Raw genomic sequence first — 18925 nt, forward strand, 5'->3', positions numbered from 1 at the left:
CACGTTACTGAGTTATGTGCACACATAAGCAGATGTATTGCTATTTATATAGTAAATGAAATGGAGCAACTTACTATAATTACATTAGGCCACAATTCCAATAGACTGGTTAATAAAGCTTATAACTCTAGGGGCAAATGTTTAAAAAGGGGCCTAGAGGAAGGCATCTCTTTCCATAGGAGCAGTTTTTTACACAGTCGTCTTCAGGCTCATGTTGTGTTTAATCAATATATTGAATTATTGTTGCATTGAAATAATCACTTCCCCCAGCAGCCTGGGATTTGCAGCGATAATATCAATATGCCTTACATCTGTGTTGGGCTTCATGCTTTTCCAAAACACTTCCATATATTGTCTTTCCTGACATAATTCCCTCCAACAATTTGTGGGCAATTATTTTACTGCTTATGGTAGAGGAAGAGAGGTGAGAGAAGGAAGGACTTAATGTTGTTATAATTAGGGATGTTATGTCAGGCTGATGCTGCACAGGCAGGAGGAATTCAGGGAAGAACACAGTGTTCTCAGGGAATGCCCCCCAAAGGCTCAGCAAGAGCAGTTAGGGCCCCTGCTCTTCCTCAGCGCCTCTGCTTGCCCGTGTGTTCCCTCACTCCTTTAGAGCTGCACCAGCCCATCTGCAGAGGCTTCTTACTGCTGTTGGCAGCCAGTGATGGCAGATAATGGCAGGAAACAAATCATGTTCTCTCTTAAATTGATGGGGGGCTCTTGCATAAACGCCAGGCTATTGTACCCAGAAAACCCCTATGTTTTATACACAGTGTGAAATACATCTGTCTTAGAGCAAAGCAGTCTGAGACATAAAGGTCCCTCAGCCAATTAGTGATGGAGCCAAGATTAGCCTGCTTGTCTCGGGGCTCAGGCCCACCGTCTGGTGATGAGGCTGGTTCACCTCACGTCAGTTGAGAGTGGGCTGTGCGTCCAGCCTCTTTGTCCCACAGCTTATTATAGGACTAAGCTTCTGGCTGAGTTTCTGCTTGGGGGCTACTCCAGGTCTTGCTTAGCCCACTTGAGAGGCAGCTCTGGATGTGGGCCATTCCCTAATCAAGGAGAAGCCTACATAGATTCAATTCATTTTTTAAAAATTAAAGTATATAAATTCAATGGATTTCTTTCTTATAACAGAAGCCAGATTATCCATTATAGAAAGCACAGACAACCTCTTAAAAGCCCTCACTGCATCTCCAAACTCTGCCCACCAGTCACCTTGGTGTAGGTCCTTTAAACTTGTCTTCTCAGCCCATGTGTGGTATATAAGTGCATATGTAATGCTGGTACCTAAGGCCTGGCAAATGCAGGGTCTGCAGCTAAGGTTGTGTCATCCTCATCTCTTTGAAATTCACTTTATACATTTGCAGAATGGATCTTTTTCAGGGTCCTTATGGGTATAAAGTGAGATAATGTGCGTGAGAGCATCAGACTCATAGCAGAGGTTCAGTAGTTCAGTACATGGCTGTTGAATGAATGATATATTTCACATCACCACCCTAACATGTGTTTCTCTTTTCTTCCTAGTTTATCCTTTGTTTCAGCTTTTACCAGTGGGAGCCCATGACCTATGGCTCTTACCGCTACCCTAACTGGTCCATGGTGCTTGGATGGCTGATGCTCGCCTGTTCTGTTATCTGGATCCCAATTATGTTTGTGATAAAAATGCATCTGGCCCCTGGCAGATTTATTGAGGTAATTCTATCAGCTCTGTTCCCCTGCCATCCTCTCCCATGAGAGAAGCTCTGAGAACTCCGTACATTAAACAACAACAGATTTAGTAACTTATTCTAGAGGGAGACTTGGTGATTAGGTGATTACAGTTGCCTCTGTTTCTATTAAACCCATTTTTATTATGTATTTTTCCTCTAACAGAGGGGCTTAGCCAAACCACAGGCCAAGCTGTTATGCTTTTCCTCAGTGTGGTGACATCTCTGGGGAAGAAGTGATCAGACTGTCTCCTATTTCCTGAAGTTTCCCCCTCCACTCCCCACATGCACAGTTTAAATCCCAGTGTTTGGTTTTTAATCACACACCAGATTCCCTTTTCCTAATGTTCCTCTCTGTCCATGCCTCCTCCCTCCAAGTATCTATTACCATGAAATTTTAAATCACTCCCCCTTTCTATTGTATTGCTGTATTAGGGATGGCTGAGGGGTCCAAGCTGATTAAAATGTCACCACCCCCATAGAATGTCATGAAAGGTCCAGAGCATGACTGGTATGAGGTGAGACTTGTCTTTCTTGGTCAGTTAATCCCTTGCTGGACCTACTTCTGATTTCTAATGCCAAAAAAAGAAAAAAAACCCACCATCACTCTAGATGGGAAGAGACTGTCTCTTGTTGAGCCACCAGTGAAGTGTGGCAGGCTTCTGTTAATTATGAGAAGTCACTTGCTGAGATGTGCTAGAATAGATCAGCATTGCCTCTATCTTGAAGACCCAGAAGTCTGACATTTTGGACCTAACCGGTGCTACTGAGGATTTGGCCCAGGCACCAGCAGATCAGAACCATCTGGGGGCTTGTTGGAAAGGCAGAAGATGGTCAGGTTCCAGCTTGGCGCCAGTGAACCAGAATCCTGCAGCAGTGTGGCCCTGGGGTCTATAGTTTAACAAGCACCCCAGGTGATTCTGATGCCTAGACCAAAGGGAGAAACACCTGCCCTGAGAGGGCGGTGAAGAACAGCTGAATGGGCTTTGCTCTCAATCATTCATACTGAACAGAGGTCTCTGGAGCCTCCGGTGGAGACTTTGGAGGGGCTAAGCAGAACAGGAGTAAAGCGTGTGAGTAGGTGCATAACACGGACATCCATGTAACGGGAAGGTAGGCTTTGTTTCCGCTGGACTAAAGATGAAGCCCGAGTAGACGAAGGGAGATGTAGGACTCTCCTTCCTCCAGCACTATTCCGGTTCTCATCTGCAGGAGGTTCTGTCCATTTTTCCTTGAGGTAAATGACTATGGCCCCCCTGATCCCCGGGGATGGCTCTCTCGTGCCCCAGGTGAACCTGCCACCAACTGACCCTGACGCCTCATTCCCTCTGAACAGAAGCTGCTTTAGCCTCTGTTACTTTTGTCTTAGGCCTAAATTCTCTAAACTGATGCATTGGATATATAAATTTCTTATGGTTGATGTGGGACCCAAAGGTTGCAAACTGATGATTAAGGAGAGATTAAACTAAGAGCTATAAGAAGCAGCTTCACTTTAATAGGTAATAAACATATAATTGTTCTCCCTTATGTAGTCAGAAATATATTTTCTTTCCTGTTTCTAGAAAATGTTGCAGTCAAATTATGTTTTCTGTAAGAAGTTCAGTTGAAAGATTAGAGACATTCCCATTATTTTTAGCTTGCTTGCAAACTCCTCACACTGCTGAAACAAGGCAGAAACGTATATTTTTGTCAATAGATAATTAAAATCTTTGCTCACTCTTGGCAATGTATCTTTGGGGTTGAGTTTTTTTTTTGTTCCCAGCCATTTATATACTTTTGGGAAATATGCTAAACAAAATCCAATTATTTTGATGTAACAACTCACTGTTGAGACTACAGAACAAAAGTAAATGAGCACACATCCTCTGCAGACTGCATTGGGCCATGGAGAGAGAAGCTGGTAATTTCTCTTCATTTAGAGGGAAGAAATGTATAATTAAAATCCAGGCCCTTTGTCCTCTGTTAATCTTCTGCAAAGCAAACCCTGAGCAATCGTGATAGTGGTTGCAGGGTAAGGTAAATAATTTTAAGTGAACCAAACTAACTCTTCTCTTTAACGTCCCTGGCCTAGTTAGTTAATGGGGCTGCTCCTTCTAACTGCTTCCCCTGGTGGGGGACCTCTTGGCTCAAGGGGTTGCTGACATATGTGGTTGTAGGCCATTTGGGGGTGGGTGGTGCTTCGGGGAGGAAGGTGCATTGCTTCTGTGACCCTGTGTGTCTTTGGCTTCTTTGCAGAGGCTGAAGTTGGTGTGCTCACCACAGCCGGACTGGGGCCCATTCTTAGCTCAGCACCGTGGGGAGCGTTACAAGAACATGGTCGACCCCTTGGGAACCTCCTCCCTGGGACTCAAACTGCCAGTGAAGGATGTGGAACTGGGTACCCAGTGCTAGTCTGATGGCGTGGGATTGCCCAGACTTGATCCTGTTTTTCCTGTCTCCCCCTAATGTTCTCTCCCCTGCTTTTTTCCCATGTTTCTTCTTTGTTCTTCCCACATCTTGGTTTGTATCCATGCATGAGAGTGGTTATATAGAAAAGTAGGGCATAGTGTCGCATGCCGTAGTGAAGAGCTAGACAGACCACTTGAGGGGCCGTGTGCCTGTGTCCACCGTGTCAGTTCCCAGCAGGGTTGATGCCTTGAGCAAGTGCTTCACCCCGCAGGAGCACTCTGCAGGGAGTCATGGGTAAGAATGTGACTTGGTCTGTAGAGAAGTACCCACTGTGTGCTGTCCTCCATGGAGCCAGGGAGACATATACAGGATAGCAGAGTTCTGAGACTGTTAATTTGGGCTCATCAGTGTATAGAGCTGAGCCGAGCAATGTAGTGATTTCATTCAGATACAGAAAGTTCAAGACAGGGTACATTTGGAGGGGCCGCAGTGGTCAGAAAGTGTTTCAGAGTAAGACAAGGCCAGTGGATTCAGACCCTGGAGCAGTCAAGTTCATCTTTCCATTCATGATTGTGGATCTGTTTCCTTCATTTGGACCAACTGTGTCAAGTGTGCCACGGACTCAGATATTTTCCTCTGTACACTTTGATTCTCAGTGAAGAGTCAGTTCTCTCACTTCAGTTATCTTTTTTTGCTTTGAACAACATCTTTATCAGTTCTTTTTGGCATTTGCTTCACCTCTGCCCAAGGAGCCATCATAGAGTTTGTGCTTAATTTTATATGTTCACAGTAGAGCTCCCTTCTAGTTTCTAAGCGACTTTTAGCTTTGTGATTCAACGTCATCATCCGGCTTTCTTCTCTTCTCAATGTCTTTCTGTAAGTTGCAGATATCTTGTCTTTCAACCTCTGGGAAAATAAGAATTACCCTGGTTCTGTCTATATACTATATTTATAAGATACAAACTCTTTAAAGACAGATAACTTCCCAATTTTTACTCTTAATTTTTTCATTTACAGTAAATACCAATTGTGGCCATTAAAGAAATGGAGAGTTTAATAGAAAGCAACCATAATATTTACTGTGCTGGTAGTACATTTTAGGTCACTGTATTTACAGAAATTTCCGATAAAGATAGCTTAGGTAAGTAGCAAGTGAGCCAATTAAGACTATAGCTTTTAAAAGTACATTTAGCCAATTCAATTTTAAGAGTTCCCAATTCACAATACTCATAACTGCACTCTAATGAGAACAAATCATATGTCTGCAAAGATTGGCAAAGCTTCTTTAAAGACAGATAACTTCTTCTTCTTGTATCCTGAACATGCATATATGAAACTTTAAAGATGTGATACGTGTTCATGTAGTGTGTACTTGTAGTGGTGTTTTCTGTCCTTATAAATATCTTATGAATCACTGTAGAGATGATGAGTTTAGAATAGTGTTAGTCTGTTTTTTTTCTCTTACAGTAACAGTATCTAAGCCTCAATTGTTTCCTTTAGGGGAGACCATTTCAATCATTTCCTTATTTATCTTCACATTTCAGGGTCTCAGGCAAAGTTTTCAGTTCAAATCTTGTATATTGATGTGACATTTTTATCTTGTTCATCAGCAGTGGAACCCAACAACAGACCTTAATGTAACATTAAAAAATAATACGACTTCATTTGTTAAAAAAGTCTTAACTCATTTTCCTGAGCACTCCCTTTTCTAGGGCAAATTTCATTGTCATTTGCCAACACTGACGTGAACTTCTGATTTTCTGGAACTGCCTTTGGAAACTTTTAGAAAAGGAAACAAAGATGGGTTTGAATTTTAGGTTTTCATCTCTATGTCTGCAGCGTATGTTTGTTCTTCCCCCTCCTTGTTCTCCTTTTCTATCTCCCAAAGCTAGAACTTACTAGAACTGTCACAGAGACTAAATCCTGCATTTCCCCTAGACTTAGCCTTAGGAAGACTGAGCTGTGGCCTCACATGTCCCAGTGTTTCCCATAGTGACCTGTGTGTCACTAACACTGGTCCTGAAAGCCGTATTGCTGAGAAGCCCCCATGACCAGCAGATTTCACATAGTGGTACCAAAACTTAGCCTCTTCAGTTGAGAACTGGTGGAATGGAAGAGGCAGAGAGGAATCATTTAGGTTTGGAATAATCTGTAGCCTTTCCCATTTGAAAGCTGAAGAAAATAGCTGAAATCAATTAGCATTCTCTCATGGGACTGGCATGTCTGTGTCACGACGAATGGATTTTGGCTTGCCTCTCTTGCCTCTTGGCTAAAACTCGAGTCTGATGCTGCATGCCAACCCAGTTTCTGCTAATTATTGCTGTTGTGATTAGAAGAAGGGAGAGAATCCACGGCTGCGGCCAAGTTTGTTTTGTACAAACCGAAAGTTAACTAGCGACATTGGGGACCTCCTCACCAGCCACATTCTGCAGTGTGTAAAGCAGTTGGTGGGCAGCTACATTTGTGTTAATTAGGATTTGTCCAAGTTAAGGCAACTCAGTAGCTGTTCCCCGAACAGCTGTGGTGTTCTTCCCCTTCCTACAGTTTCCAAGCTTTACGTGAAATTTGCTTCCAGGTGAAAGGGTCCAAACTTAACTGGAAACGGTTATCTTGTGAACTTAGTTTTGCCCATTTCTAGAGCCATGTTCAACTGTGAGGCTTCATATGTGCTCAGTGTCTAAGCTGATTCCAGTTATCACACATCAACCTTTGCTGTACCTTCCGTAGACTTGGCTGGGATGCCAAGAGCTGAGATGCATATGACTAGAAGGATGTTTCCATGCTATTAAAATGCACGATCAATTGGAAGGAAGAAAAAAAAAGAAGGAATAAAAAAAAGATGAACAGCATTGTCATAAACTGCCACTTGAGAGTTCCCCGACAACTGAGGAACGAACTGTGTTGCCAGAGAGAGACTTTTATTGGTTCACTATGCAGAACAGTGGGGTTTTTTCCACTCATGAGGTTATTTCCTAACACCAATAAATGCCAGAAACCCATTCAGAGAAAAAAAAAAGCCATATGTTAAAAACAGTAACCCTGTAATATCCTTAAGGAGAAAAAAAATGTATATTTCTTAACTATTGGTGGTGTGGCTTCTTATGCAAAGTTGTCTTGCATATTAGTAATTTTTAAATCTCTTTAGGGCTGTGTGTCATGTAAAAATGTGTCTAACCTGGTGTTTTTTGGTTCATTTCTTTCCTTTATGTTTACGTACTGCATGAAATCTGTGGTCAATGCAAAATCTTGAGGACCTCAATGTCTTTGAAATTCCCAATGTGTTTTTAATATGTAAAAGATGCCATCAACCTGCATTTCAGTGAGCTGCACTTTAAAGAATTTAACACAATGACCCTTAAACAGATAAGACTTGGGTTGTCTTTATGCTAATATTGCACTGGAGTTGAGTTTCCCTATAAGTTCTTCCTCTGTTATGTACGGGCGCCTCAGTGCTTCCTGACAACCTTCACCTGTCAGTCAGCAAGGCTTTCCCATGCCTCAGCTAAGATTTTTCTTTCCTCTTTGTTCCCTTGCTCATCATCGGTCATCATCCTCTTCCCAGAGACTTGCACAATAACTATTGCTTGCTGTACGTGTAATGACGAGATCATACTGATGCTTGTCCCTCCTGGGTTTGGGTTTGTGACACGCTGCTTGGGGGCGGTGACTCTAGTGAAGGCACGCTGTGTGGCAGGCTGTCTTGTGGGGACAAAGGCCAAAGCCAGCGAATGAGCATTTCCTCTGTTTTATGCTGGATATTTGGCGGAAAACTTCCAGGCGAGGAGCAAAGCTTTGGGTAATTTAATCTTGATAATAATCTCTCTGCAAGTGGCCCTAGGATTTGTAAAAGTGAAGCTTCCTATCTTTCTCTTATTTTGCTCTGACTGTACAGAAAGGCCAAGTAATTTTGAATTGTGGTCTCTGCTTGGGTCACCTCCAAGCAGCCTGCAGCCAAAGAGGAAAGTGTTTTCAGATTGGGCATTCATCACCTCTGAAAAGCAAGCAGTGGTTTGATTTGCCTGCCATGGATTAAATACATCTTCAGGTAACCATTTGCCTTAAAGGTGTATTTTATTGTTAGGGTGATACTTAGTAATTGATAGGAACTGTTTTTCATTTTTGGGGGTCATTTTTTGCACTTTATTATGGACCTATCATGGATAGGTTTATTCTCAAATTGCATACTTGGCTAATGTCCTAAATGCAGACATCTTATGTGGTACTGTTGCCTGTGAATAAAGATATGTTCCCTAATCAGGTCCTTATATTTTTTCATTAACTGTACATGAAGAAAATATATTATGTTACAAATGATACATCATATATGTATCTTAGAGAGTACATATTGTATACTGTGCATTACTCATTTAAAAAGTCATTATTCTTGAGGCCCTACCTCAAATTTTGTATTTATGTGTACAAACGCAATTTATTGTATTATATATTTGCCTATTATATACTGAAATAAATAAAATAGATTTTATCCTAAGAGTGTATGAGTTCACAAAACCCTAAATAAATGTCAGTGTTTAAAACATGATGACTACAGTATTGTGTGTACTACAAACCCATTACACCACGTTCTTTTTTAACAAATGGCCTTCAGGTATCCCCAGGATTGATCTATTTTATTGGGAGAAACCTGGAACAGAAGTGGAAAACTGCCCTCTTGGGAAAAACGAGATACTGCACTGCTACAGAAACAAGTATCAATTAAGCTGTTATATTCTTAATCATCAGAATGTACAATTATTTGCTGAATTATTAATTATCTCTCATAGGGAAGGAGAGAGAAGGAGGGAGAGAATCTGAGTGAATCTGAACAGAGGGTCTGAGCAAGTTAAAAATCCTTGGTTGTGTTTTAGCAATCATTTTGTCAATCTTCGACTCAACTTTATTTCAATTCAGCAAACATTTATGTAGCTCCTGCATTGAGTTAGACCCCAGGCAAAACTGAATAAAATATAAAACAGTCCCAAATCTGAGGGAATGCAGAGCTTAGTAGAAAAACTACCCATATCAAATAAACACACAAACAAATCAATAAATGACATTCCTTCCCTTTTAAGCGTGTGTAGTGCCCATGCTCCCTCCCAGAGATGGGCTCTGGGCTCCAGCGTGGTGTGGAGAGACTGGGACCGTCCTGTCTAATCAGGTCAGCCCAGAAGCTGGGCTCTGTCCTCCTCAAATGAACGTAACACATTCATGTCCTGCCTACATCTTTAGCTTCCATGTCGGCTGGCTGTTGGGATGAGCTGGGCCAGCCTGTGGGAAAAGAAATGCCCTTACCAACTGATGCTGAAATGACATGCGAAGAGCATACATGTCCATCCTGTGGTAATCGGACTTATATGTTCAGACGTGTCCATAATACTGTGCTTTACAGACAGATGGAGCAGCAAATACCAAACTCAGTGTAAGACCTTATCTTGAAAAAGCAAGAAGAGCGTTCTGTGGGATCAGAGTTTGATTTCCTTCCTGAGATCCCTTTGCTCAGCTGTGTTTGCTTTTAACTTTTTATTTTGAAAATTCTCAAGCATACCTAAGAGTAGAGAGTGTAGAATAATGAAGTCCCACATCAGCATCCCTCAGTTCCAACAATTATCAACTCACGACCAAGCTTCCCTCGTGTGTCCCTCTCCCCACTCTGAACGGAAACTTTTTTGTTTCTTTGAAGTATTTTTGAAGTAGATCCCCCAAACCATGGAATTTTACTTGAAATGCTCTTTTGTGTTTTTATACCCTTTTAAAATGTCTTTCCCTGAGTGGGGACAATGACAAAATGTAGGAAGTTTATAGGACCAATGGAGTCTGGGCCGTTAAAGACGGGCACAAACGTGTCTGGAAGTAGCTGAGGTGGCATTTGCCCTCCTAACTCTCCGGGTTTCCTCTGTCCCATCTTCCATCTAATTTTCATTTGTTTGGCAACTATTCCTTCTGCTGGACTTTGCAGCTCTTTTCTTAACTGAACTGACTCCTGCTGCCTTTGATTGTTCTCGGCTTCTGCTCATGTGTTCTTCCTCCTTCTACCCAGATGTCCTGGAACCAGAGATTCAGAATCTCACAGCTACACAGAAGTCACAGGTCAGTTATTCCGCATCTCTGATACACAAATTATTCTGTTTTGTGGAAACTGGATTTGCAAAGACATACATGTGGGATGGGTATGTGCTGTCTAAAAGATTCACCAGCGGGCCCTTTACAACAGAAAATCCTCCAGTGCCTTTAAAATAGCTCAACTTTATAAAAACTGGATTTACTTTTCTGATTTATTCTACTGTGTAAAGCAGAGAGACCACATGTGTGGTTTGGGCCACTCCTTTTTTGACTTCTGGTATAATTTGTAATTTTATGAGAATTTTGATATTGCAAGTCATCTAACGCAGTCCCATGACCTTTCTAGGAAGCTTCTTCAGACCGTTGTAGGGTTAAGAGAGAATAATGACTGGAATATAGTGTGGATACACACTGACCCAGAATCACATTTTCATCATTCTTGGATTCATTCACTCATTGATTTTATACTATCCTCAGTGTCTTAATTACTTGTATGTTGCCAGTACCTAACAGTTTGTGACCCATAGTAGATACTCAAAAATGCATTTTTAATTGAATTAGCAAATATTATACATTTCTCTGTACAAGGAGCAGAACTCAGTGATATAATGTGCAATAAAAACATGAGCAAGCCTAGGTCTCTCCCTCCGTTACTCATAGTGACTGGGGCTTTAAGATAGGTGCACATATTATCATAAAACACAGTAGCAAGTACCAAGTGCCTTAAAAGGTTGTAGGACAACCTATAGAGGGGGTCAGAGGAAGACATTTTTTCTGGCTGAGCAGATTAGGCAGGACTTCATGAGGTAAGGACATGGGAAGGATTTTGACCATGAGGAGGATCATAGGATGAGCTTTGGATGTGGATGAAAGTAATTGATGGCATGGGGATAAGATATACAGACCACTTTAAGAAAGAGCAATGATGAAATTTGGAAGTATAGTATATGCTGAGGGAAGTGAGAATCCAGGCTGAAAATGCAGTTTCGGACTTGACAGTCAAGTGCCCTCAATGCCAACATCAAGAGTTCAGGTGCTCTCTGATGGCCCACAGGGAGGCCACGGGAGGTTGCTGAAGAGTGGAGAGATATTTCCCGGTGGAGGCAGCTAGGATGCCAGAGGGAAAGCACTGTCCTAGGGTCAAGTGCCAGCTCTTTTCCTTATTAACACAGTCTCATTTTTAGAGACTCATTTGTGAAACTGGAGCAATGACACCCATCCCACATAATTGCTGTGAGGATTAAGTTAAAATTTGTACATGAAAATTTAACAACACAGATGAATGTTGGATATTTACTGTTAGAGTCAGATCAGGGCACTAGGAATACTGACCTGGTCACAGCACCAAGGATGGATTGGAGCAGGGACAGTCTTGAAGCAAGAACACTGGTTTGTGCAAGAAACCAGCCTTTTCAAAATGTTAGATGTGAACTGCAGGGCACCTGGTCATCAATCTAGAAGTTTAGGGATCCTTTAGCAGGTAATGTCTTTTATGATTCATGTGACTGGGGCCACCAGGGGTTATATTTAAAATGTTGAGCATGAAGATGACACCAGCTCATAAGAGCAGCCATGGCGGTGAGCCTGGAGCATGGTCCTGGAGAATCCTGCCCTGTCAGGTGCGGCCATGTTAGTATCTGGATCTCGGCAAAGTTTTGGAGTCCAGGGGAGGTGCTGGGGCAGGTGGGGCCTGGCAGTGGAGCTCAGTGGTCTCGGGCCAGCTTGGACAGTGTTATCCCACTACTTGGTTCCTCTGGTCTTCTTCTCTCACTCAGGAAAGGTGGAGGCTGAGGTCTTCCGTGGTTATTTATGAGGGATATTCATTTGCGTGATTCACCTCCAGACTGGTGGTGGGGTGAGATGCGCAGAGAGAGCTTTGGGCCCTACTTTCTCAGGATGCATGAATTTGATCTTTCTTGGCTGAGGTCATTGAGATGGACCATATTTTTAAAAAAACCACTCTGTCCCATCTTCTCAAAAGTGGGGAGCATTGCTAAGCACAGGCCAGTGACTATGCAATACCTCTGTTTTCTCTCCTTCTTGTGAGTGTTTATACCTCTACACACCCTGTGTCTTGAGGTGAGGGTAAGAATTACAATGAATATTGTAGGCCAGTTATTGGTGTTTTGCTAAGTTCATATCGTATGAGGAAGTGTGGTGGGGACTGAATCTCTCTGAATTTCTGTTCTTCCCTTCCTTAGTAACAACTCTGATTTTAGGTAGGCTTGTTGTTTCTCTGCCAAAATGTGACATTTCCCAGTTCCCTTGTAGCCAGGTATTAGTAGACTGACTACTGGCTACACTTCTTCGCTCCAACCCAAATCACACCTGAGCTATGTCCTCATCGCTGGCAGGTCATACTTCTTGCCCCTTGACTTTAATGGCGTGTGAGCAGAAGTGACAGTGTATACCAGTTTTGAATCTAGACCTCAGGCGATCCGGCCTGTTTCCACCTGCTCATCTGTGCCACTTTGTGCCCTGAGAACATGTCTTGGCTGGCCCACTGGTCCAGGAAACATGAAAGATGTGGGGCAGAGTCACTAAGCTGGCACATGCATCTGCCGTGAGAAGCTGAATCAGCTCACCGCTGTAGCTGGAAGCTGAAGGGCCTGGCTGAGGCCAGCCTGGGTCAGCTGAATCCTAGTCAACCTGCAGATATGTGAGAATACCTGCGTCGTGTTATATGCCACTGAAATGTTGTGGCTGTTATGCAGTCTAGATACATAGGGAGTGGCCATGTGAGTGGGTTCTGCCCACGCATAAGGGAAGTGTCCTATGATACTCCTAGACATGCTCTTCTCCTTCTCTTCATTCTCTTCCACATTTGCTCTCTGGAATGTGGGTATAATGACTGGAGTGCCAGCCGCCATGGAACCACAAGGACAAGAACTGCATTCCAGGAATGGTGGAGCAGGAATCTGGAAGGACTCTGGTTCCCTGAAGACTTCACAGAGCTACCAAATTAAACCTGGGCCCTCCAACTCTAGAATTCTTTTACCTGAGAGAATATTAAACATCACTTATTCAAGTTATTATTATTTGGGAGTTTTCCTGGAATATGAAGCCAGAAAGAATCCTTATTGATAAAGATAATAAATTGAACAGGGATGACTATGAGACTGGGGGAACCACTGGGAAATGTGGGGGAGTTTAATGTTACTTTTCTGGCAAGGAGAATTTTTGCAACTGGTAATTCCGGCAGGTAGTCTGGAAATACCGGAAATGACCATTTCTTTCTTATGTAGGTGGGTAGAGCCAGTCTCATAAACTGACGTGATAGGTTGTTGCCTAAGTAACTAGAGAAGGCTCTCCCTGTTCAAAAATCTCTCTCCCTCTATACCCACCCATGGCCTGAAACTCTTTTCAGTAGATGTTCATTGCTTACGGTCAACAGGCCATCTCATAGAGGCTGTACTTTAACAAGGAAAGTTCCATCTTTCCTAACTCTGTGTAAGTATAAAAGGATGCCTTCCTCCTAATTTTCCTGCAGAGTGGTGGTAACAGTGTTGAGCACACGGGACCTCTACTAAGAACAAAGAATTGTCTTACGGCCTGGAAAAGAAGACAGGCTGAGTGCTTTATAGGCAGCCCAGGGACACTGAATGATGGAGGAGGGAAGTGGAATGTTGATGGGGGTGATCATCTTTTCTGCACACTTTTGATTTCCATGGTGAGTGATTATCTTAAACACCCCTGGCCTTGTATTCCATTCTGTACTCTTCCGTCCCTTATGGAGGAGGGGCACAGTCATCCGCCCTTGTTTCTCATTAAGTTCTCTTTCACTTTCCTCACTTCGTCTACATCAGGGGAGCAGACAGCTGTGCCAAGGTCCAGCCTAGAGGGAGGGCAGGTGGCCTGTCCATTTTGCCTTTTACAGTAGGCTGTGTTCTTCCAACATCGTCTCCACATTCATAAAAATGATATTTGGCCTCTTGAAAACTCTTTTATTTCTCAGTTGGTCAGAACTCATATAGGAAAAGGGCTGCTATTTATTAGCCTCTCATAAGACCTCAACAAAGAGACTGAATACAGGCTTCATTCCATTGCAGAATCCACCGATTCTGCCACCATACAGCCTGGGGTTGAAGCTTGGTTCCACCACGTATTTGACAAAGAGCTCAGTTTCCATATCTTTGAAAGATGTATAATAATCCCATCTACCTAATTGGGTTGTCTTGAGGAATAAATCCGTGAAAAATACTTGGAACAGTAGCTGACACATATTTCCACATAATAAATGGAGCCATTATCATGGTCAGGGTGGAGGCAAGGCTTACCTCTAGGGCTTGTAGTGCGTCTGCTCCTCATCTAATGGAAGGACAACATAGGCTTACACAACACTTAACAAAACCTGGATATATACACCCCTTGGTTCTCTTCATCATAAACTCAAAACTCATCCAAGGTTACTGGTGTCATTGATTAGAAGGGTTTCATCCAAAGAATTAGGAGATTTATGTATATGTCTATCTAAAGGTTTTTCTATATATCTTCCTACAGATGTATGCCTAGCTTTGTTCTAAAAAGTTTGAAGCTGAAGCACAATAATTAACTTAGCAAAATATTGGTTCCTCTAATTTTTATGTATTGAAGTTGGAGTAATTGGAGTAGAGAGCACATTTTTTCATATAGAATTCATATAATAATATTGAATCAGGGGCACATGTATAGATATATTCCTCCTACCCCTCTTTATGATTGCATGTGTGTTTCAGGAAATGAAAATCCCCAGCAGGTCAGGACTGCATAGTTCCAGAGAGCACAGGGGCTACACTGGGTTTGTGAAGGAAACTTGGAGGGTTTTGCCTTTTCCTAGGCTCTGCCAGCAAACTGGAACTTGTATTAGTTTTCTAGGGCAGCGGAACAAAGCACCACAAACTAGAAGGCTTCAAACAACATTTAGTCTCTCGCAGTTCTGTAGGTGAGAAGCCTGAAATCCAGGTGTTGGCAGGACCGTCCTCCCTCCTAAGCCTCTAGGGGAGGATCCTTCCCTGCCTCTTCCAGCTTCTGGAGACTCCAGGTATTCCCTGGTTTGGAAGTGCTGCACTTCGCTGTCTGTCTCCATGGTCACATGGCATTTTTCCTGGGTATGACTGTCTTCTCCTGGTATTATTCTCTTCTTCTAAACCCGTATTGAATTAGGGCCCATGCTGATGACCTCAGTCACGTCTGCAAAGACCCAATTCCAAATAAGGTCACATTCATAGGTACTAGGGACATAAGCCACAAGAGCACTATCCTCTCATTTTCTCCAGCTTTGCAAGGAAACTTATCATATGCCCATAATTGTGAAGGTAGTTGAAAGGCTGTTTAGACAATGGAGAGTGGCTTTGGGAGGGGGACTGGAGGGTGAGAAATGACATGAAGAGTTTCTCAGCCTTTGATCTACCTCTAGCTTATTAATTGAGTTTGGACACTAAAATGAGTCCTTCTTGCTCATCTTTTGTGAAACCTGCTGCCCCACCTAGAGTCAGAAATGGAACACCACCTCTAGGGCCAGAGGGACAAGGCAGTCTGACTGTGGCGTTGGTGACAGCCAATGGGAAGTGTCAGTTCTCCATGCTGCTTGCTGAGAGAACATCCATTGATTCACTCAACGAACACTTATTAAGCTCCTGAAATGTGCCAGGCACTGTTCTAGGTGGAAATAGAGTGGAGAATAAGAAAGACAAAAATCCTACTCTTGTGGATCTTGCCTTATACTAGGGGAGACAGAATAGATAAGTCACCAATTAAGTAATCATTTCAGGTAATAATAAGCACTATAAAATATAAAGCAGGGGAAGAGTGAGGGGGTGAAGTGAGGAGCTTCTTTAGGCAGGTTCTCCCCCAGAAACTGTCATTTGAGCAGAGATTTAGGTCATGTAAAAAGTGAGCCATGCAAAGATTTATGGAAAGAACATTCCAGGTAGAGGAGCAGCAAGTGCAAAGACCACAAGGAGGGTATAAACTTGGAATGTCTGAGGAATAGCAAGAAAGCCTCTCTGGAGGGAGCAAGGGGCAGAGTGGGGAGAGGGAGCTGGAAAGGTGAGCAGACACTCCAAGATTTTTGGATTCCTTCAAAATATGATGGGAAAGTGCAGGGGGATTTTGAGCAAGGGAAAGTGATCTGATACATGTTTTAAAAAGCAACTATGACGGCTGGAGGGCAACTGAGTTGTCAGGGGCAAGAGAGGAGGCAGAGAGAACAGTTCAGACTGTATGGCAGAAGAGCAGGAAGGAGACATTGCTGGATTGGAGGAAGATGGGGGTAGTGAGGGGTGAAGGGGTTGATTTGGGATTTTTCTTTAAGTGGTACTGACAGGGCTTGATGGCTTGGATGTGGGGGCATGGAGAAGGCAAGTCAAGGATGGCCTCAGGTTATTTGGTTGGAGTGCCTGGGGAAGGCTGGTGTTGTCTCCTTGGAAGGTCTCAGGAGCAGGTTTGGGAGGAGGGGAAAATCCAAAGTCCTCATTTGACCTAATCATAATTTTTTTTCATGATCATTGAAAAGTTTTTTTGAAAAACAGTTTTATTGAGGTGCAATTCCTGTGCCATACAATTCACCCACTTAAAAGTGTATGGTTCAATGGCTTTTAGTATATTGTAGGTATCTGTGAGAGTTCTGCATCCATCACCTCAATAAACTTTGTAGAAAATTTTATTACCCCAAAATAAACCTTGGGCTGTTCAGCTGTTACCTGCCAATCCTTCCTTTCCTTTCCCCCCAGCCCTGGGCTACCACTGCTCTACTTTCTGTCCCTATAGACTTGCCCATTTTGTATATTTCATATAAATGGACTCATATGCTATGTGGTCCTTTGTGACTGGCTTCTTCCATTCAGTATAATGTTTCCAGTGTTCATCTGTGTTGTAGTATGCATGAGTACTTCATTTCTCTGTATTATTGAATAATATCCAAGTATAAATATACCACCTTTTATTTATCCATTCACCATATAAATAAATTTGGGCTGTTTCTACTTTTTTTTGTCTATTATGAACATTTGTGTACAACTTCAAGTGTGGTTTCATTTCTCTTGTGTATGTACCTAGGAGTAGAATTGCTGGATCATATGATATTTTTATGTTTAACTGTTTGAAGAGCCATTTTACATTCCCACCAGCAGTGTACAAGGATTCAAATTTCTCCACTTCCCTGTCAACATTTATTAATTATCTGTCTTTTTGATTTTAGCTATCCTAGTGGGTGTGAAGTGATAGCTCATCGTAGTTTGATTTGCATTTCCTAGATGGCTAATGATGTTAAGTGTATTTCCATGCATTTACTGGTTGTTTGTGTATCTTCTTTAGAGGAATGTCTATTCAGAGCCTTTGCCCATTTTTAATTGGGTTGTTTGACTTTTACTATTGAGGTATAATAGTTTAATAGATATAAATCTCAATCAGATATATGACTTGCCAATTATTTTCCCCATTCTGTGGGTTGTATTTTAACTTCTTATGGTGTCATTTGAAGCACAAGTGTTTCCAGTTTTGATGATGTGGTCATATTACATTTAAGATGCCTAATAGTTGGTTATGTAAGCCTGGGGTTCAAAGAAGAGACAGGCTGGGGATACACAGTTGAGAATCATCCATGTATAGACAGCACTGAAAGCCCTGAGGCTGGTTAAGAACACAGGTAAGCGTGGCTGGAAGAGAAGAAGGCTGAGGTCTGAGGCTCACCAACATTTAGGCATCAGGAAGGAGAGGCAGAGGGGTGGGTGATCAAGAGAAGATCTTGGTTCCTGGAGGAGCCGTGGAGGAAGGCCATTCAGAAGGACAGGGAAGACTTGGGATATGGCACCGGGCTAGCCAAGTCTCATCACTTCCTCCACTGAGCACAGGTCCCATGGAAATACCACAGTGTCAAGCACATACACAGCCATGTGGTCCCTTCATTGCCACTACAGAAATTTGCTGGTCCTATTCTGTGAAGGTTACCTTAGCCTAACAGGTCTGCACACTCCAAGTCCCCACTCAAGAAATGCACTTATAGGAGATTGAAGTAGTTAGTTATCTAGGAAGATTTATGACCTTGTTGAGATTAACTCTTGTTACTGTTAATGGATGTGATGTTGCAGAGCTTTGACAGAACATATGTCTTGCTTTATTTTTTAATGGAACACTAAAAGCTCCAGCCCACAGGACCAACTAATTACACAGCAACTTTAAGATAGAGAGCTCTAAAGGCCTCACCCAGGTCTCCTTTTCTTTTTGTTGGGGTCACTGTGACTTCTAGGGATTCGGGGGTTTCTGAGAGCAAGAAAAGGGCATTTGAAACAACAGTTCACAGCCAATCGAGGCTGCTCCTGAGAAAAGATGGGTAGGGTTCTCACAGCACACATAACTCATGGGTGTCCTTGTTCACAGGCCAAGCCAGGAATCCTGTTTTCCACAAGATTTGTGATTTTAATGTTAGCTTTAGGTGTTACATGTTATAGCCAGAAGGAAAAAGTCCTGACTCTGTAATGAAAATGCATCAGCAAGGCAGACAGATGCCCTCTGGGCTTGAGTTGAATCCCAGAAAATTTGGAAAATCAGTTTAGCCTTGACATCAGTTTACCTCTGCTCAGCTTCTGGAGTGCACATCAGCCTTCCTGGTGACTCCCCTCCTTCTACCTCAGCTGTCAGGAGCTCAAATTTACCTGATTGTTCACTTCCTTTTCCTATCTGCAGAGGGACCAAAAGGCTAAGTGGGACAGTGACTTGCATACAGAAAAATAGGGCAGAGGTCAGAAGAGCACGAAGATAAAATCTTCTCTCTTTATGAGCTGTGCTACTTT

General features: G+C 42.7%; 1 protein-coding gene across 1 annotated transcript in view; it reads left to right on the plus strand.

Annotated features, from left to right (window-relative positions):
- The window catches only part of LOC118936013 (sodium- and chloride-dependent glycine transporter 2), a 58586-nt gene extending 49966 nt beyond the window's left edge, over positions 1-8620 (plus strand). Inside the window, exons 12-13 of the mRNA XM_036932732.2 lie at positions 1531-1698; positions 3948-8620. Coding sequence (XP_036788627.2) covers positions 1531-1698; positions 3948-4103 — 324 coding nt within the window. The 3' untranslated portion in view covers positions 4104-8620. The remainder of the gene's footprint in view (positions 1-1530; positions 1699-3947) is intronic.
- Positions 8621-18925: the final 10305 nt, after the last annotated feature.

The sequence above is a fragment of the Manis pentadactyla genome, chromosome 9, assembly GCF_030020395.1.
Source record: "Manis pentadactyla isolate mManPen7 chromosome 9, mManPen7.hap1, whole genome shotgun sequence".
NCBI classification, from domain to species: Eukaryota; Metazoa; Chordata; class Mammalia; order Pholidota; family Manidae; genus Manis; species Manis pentadactyla.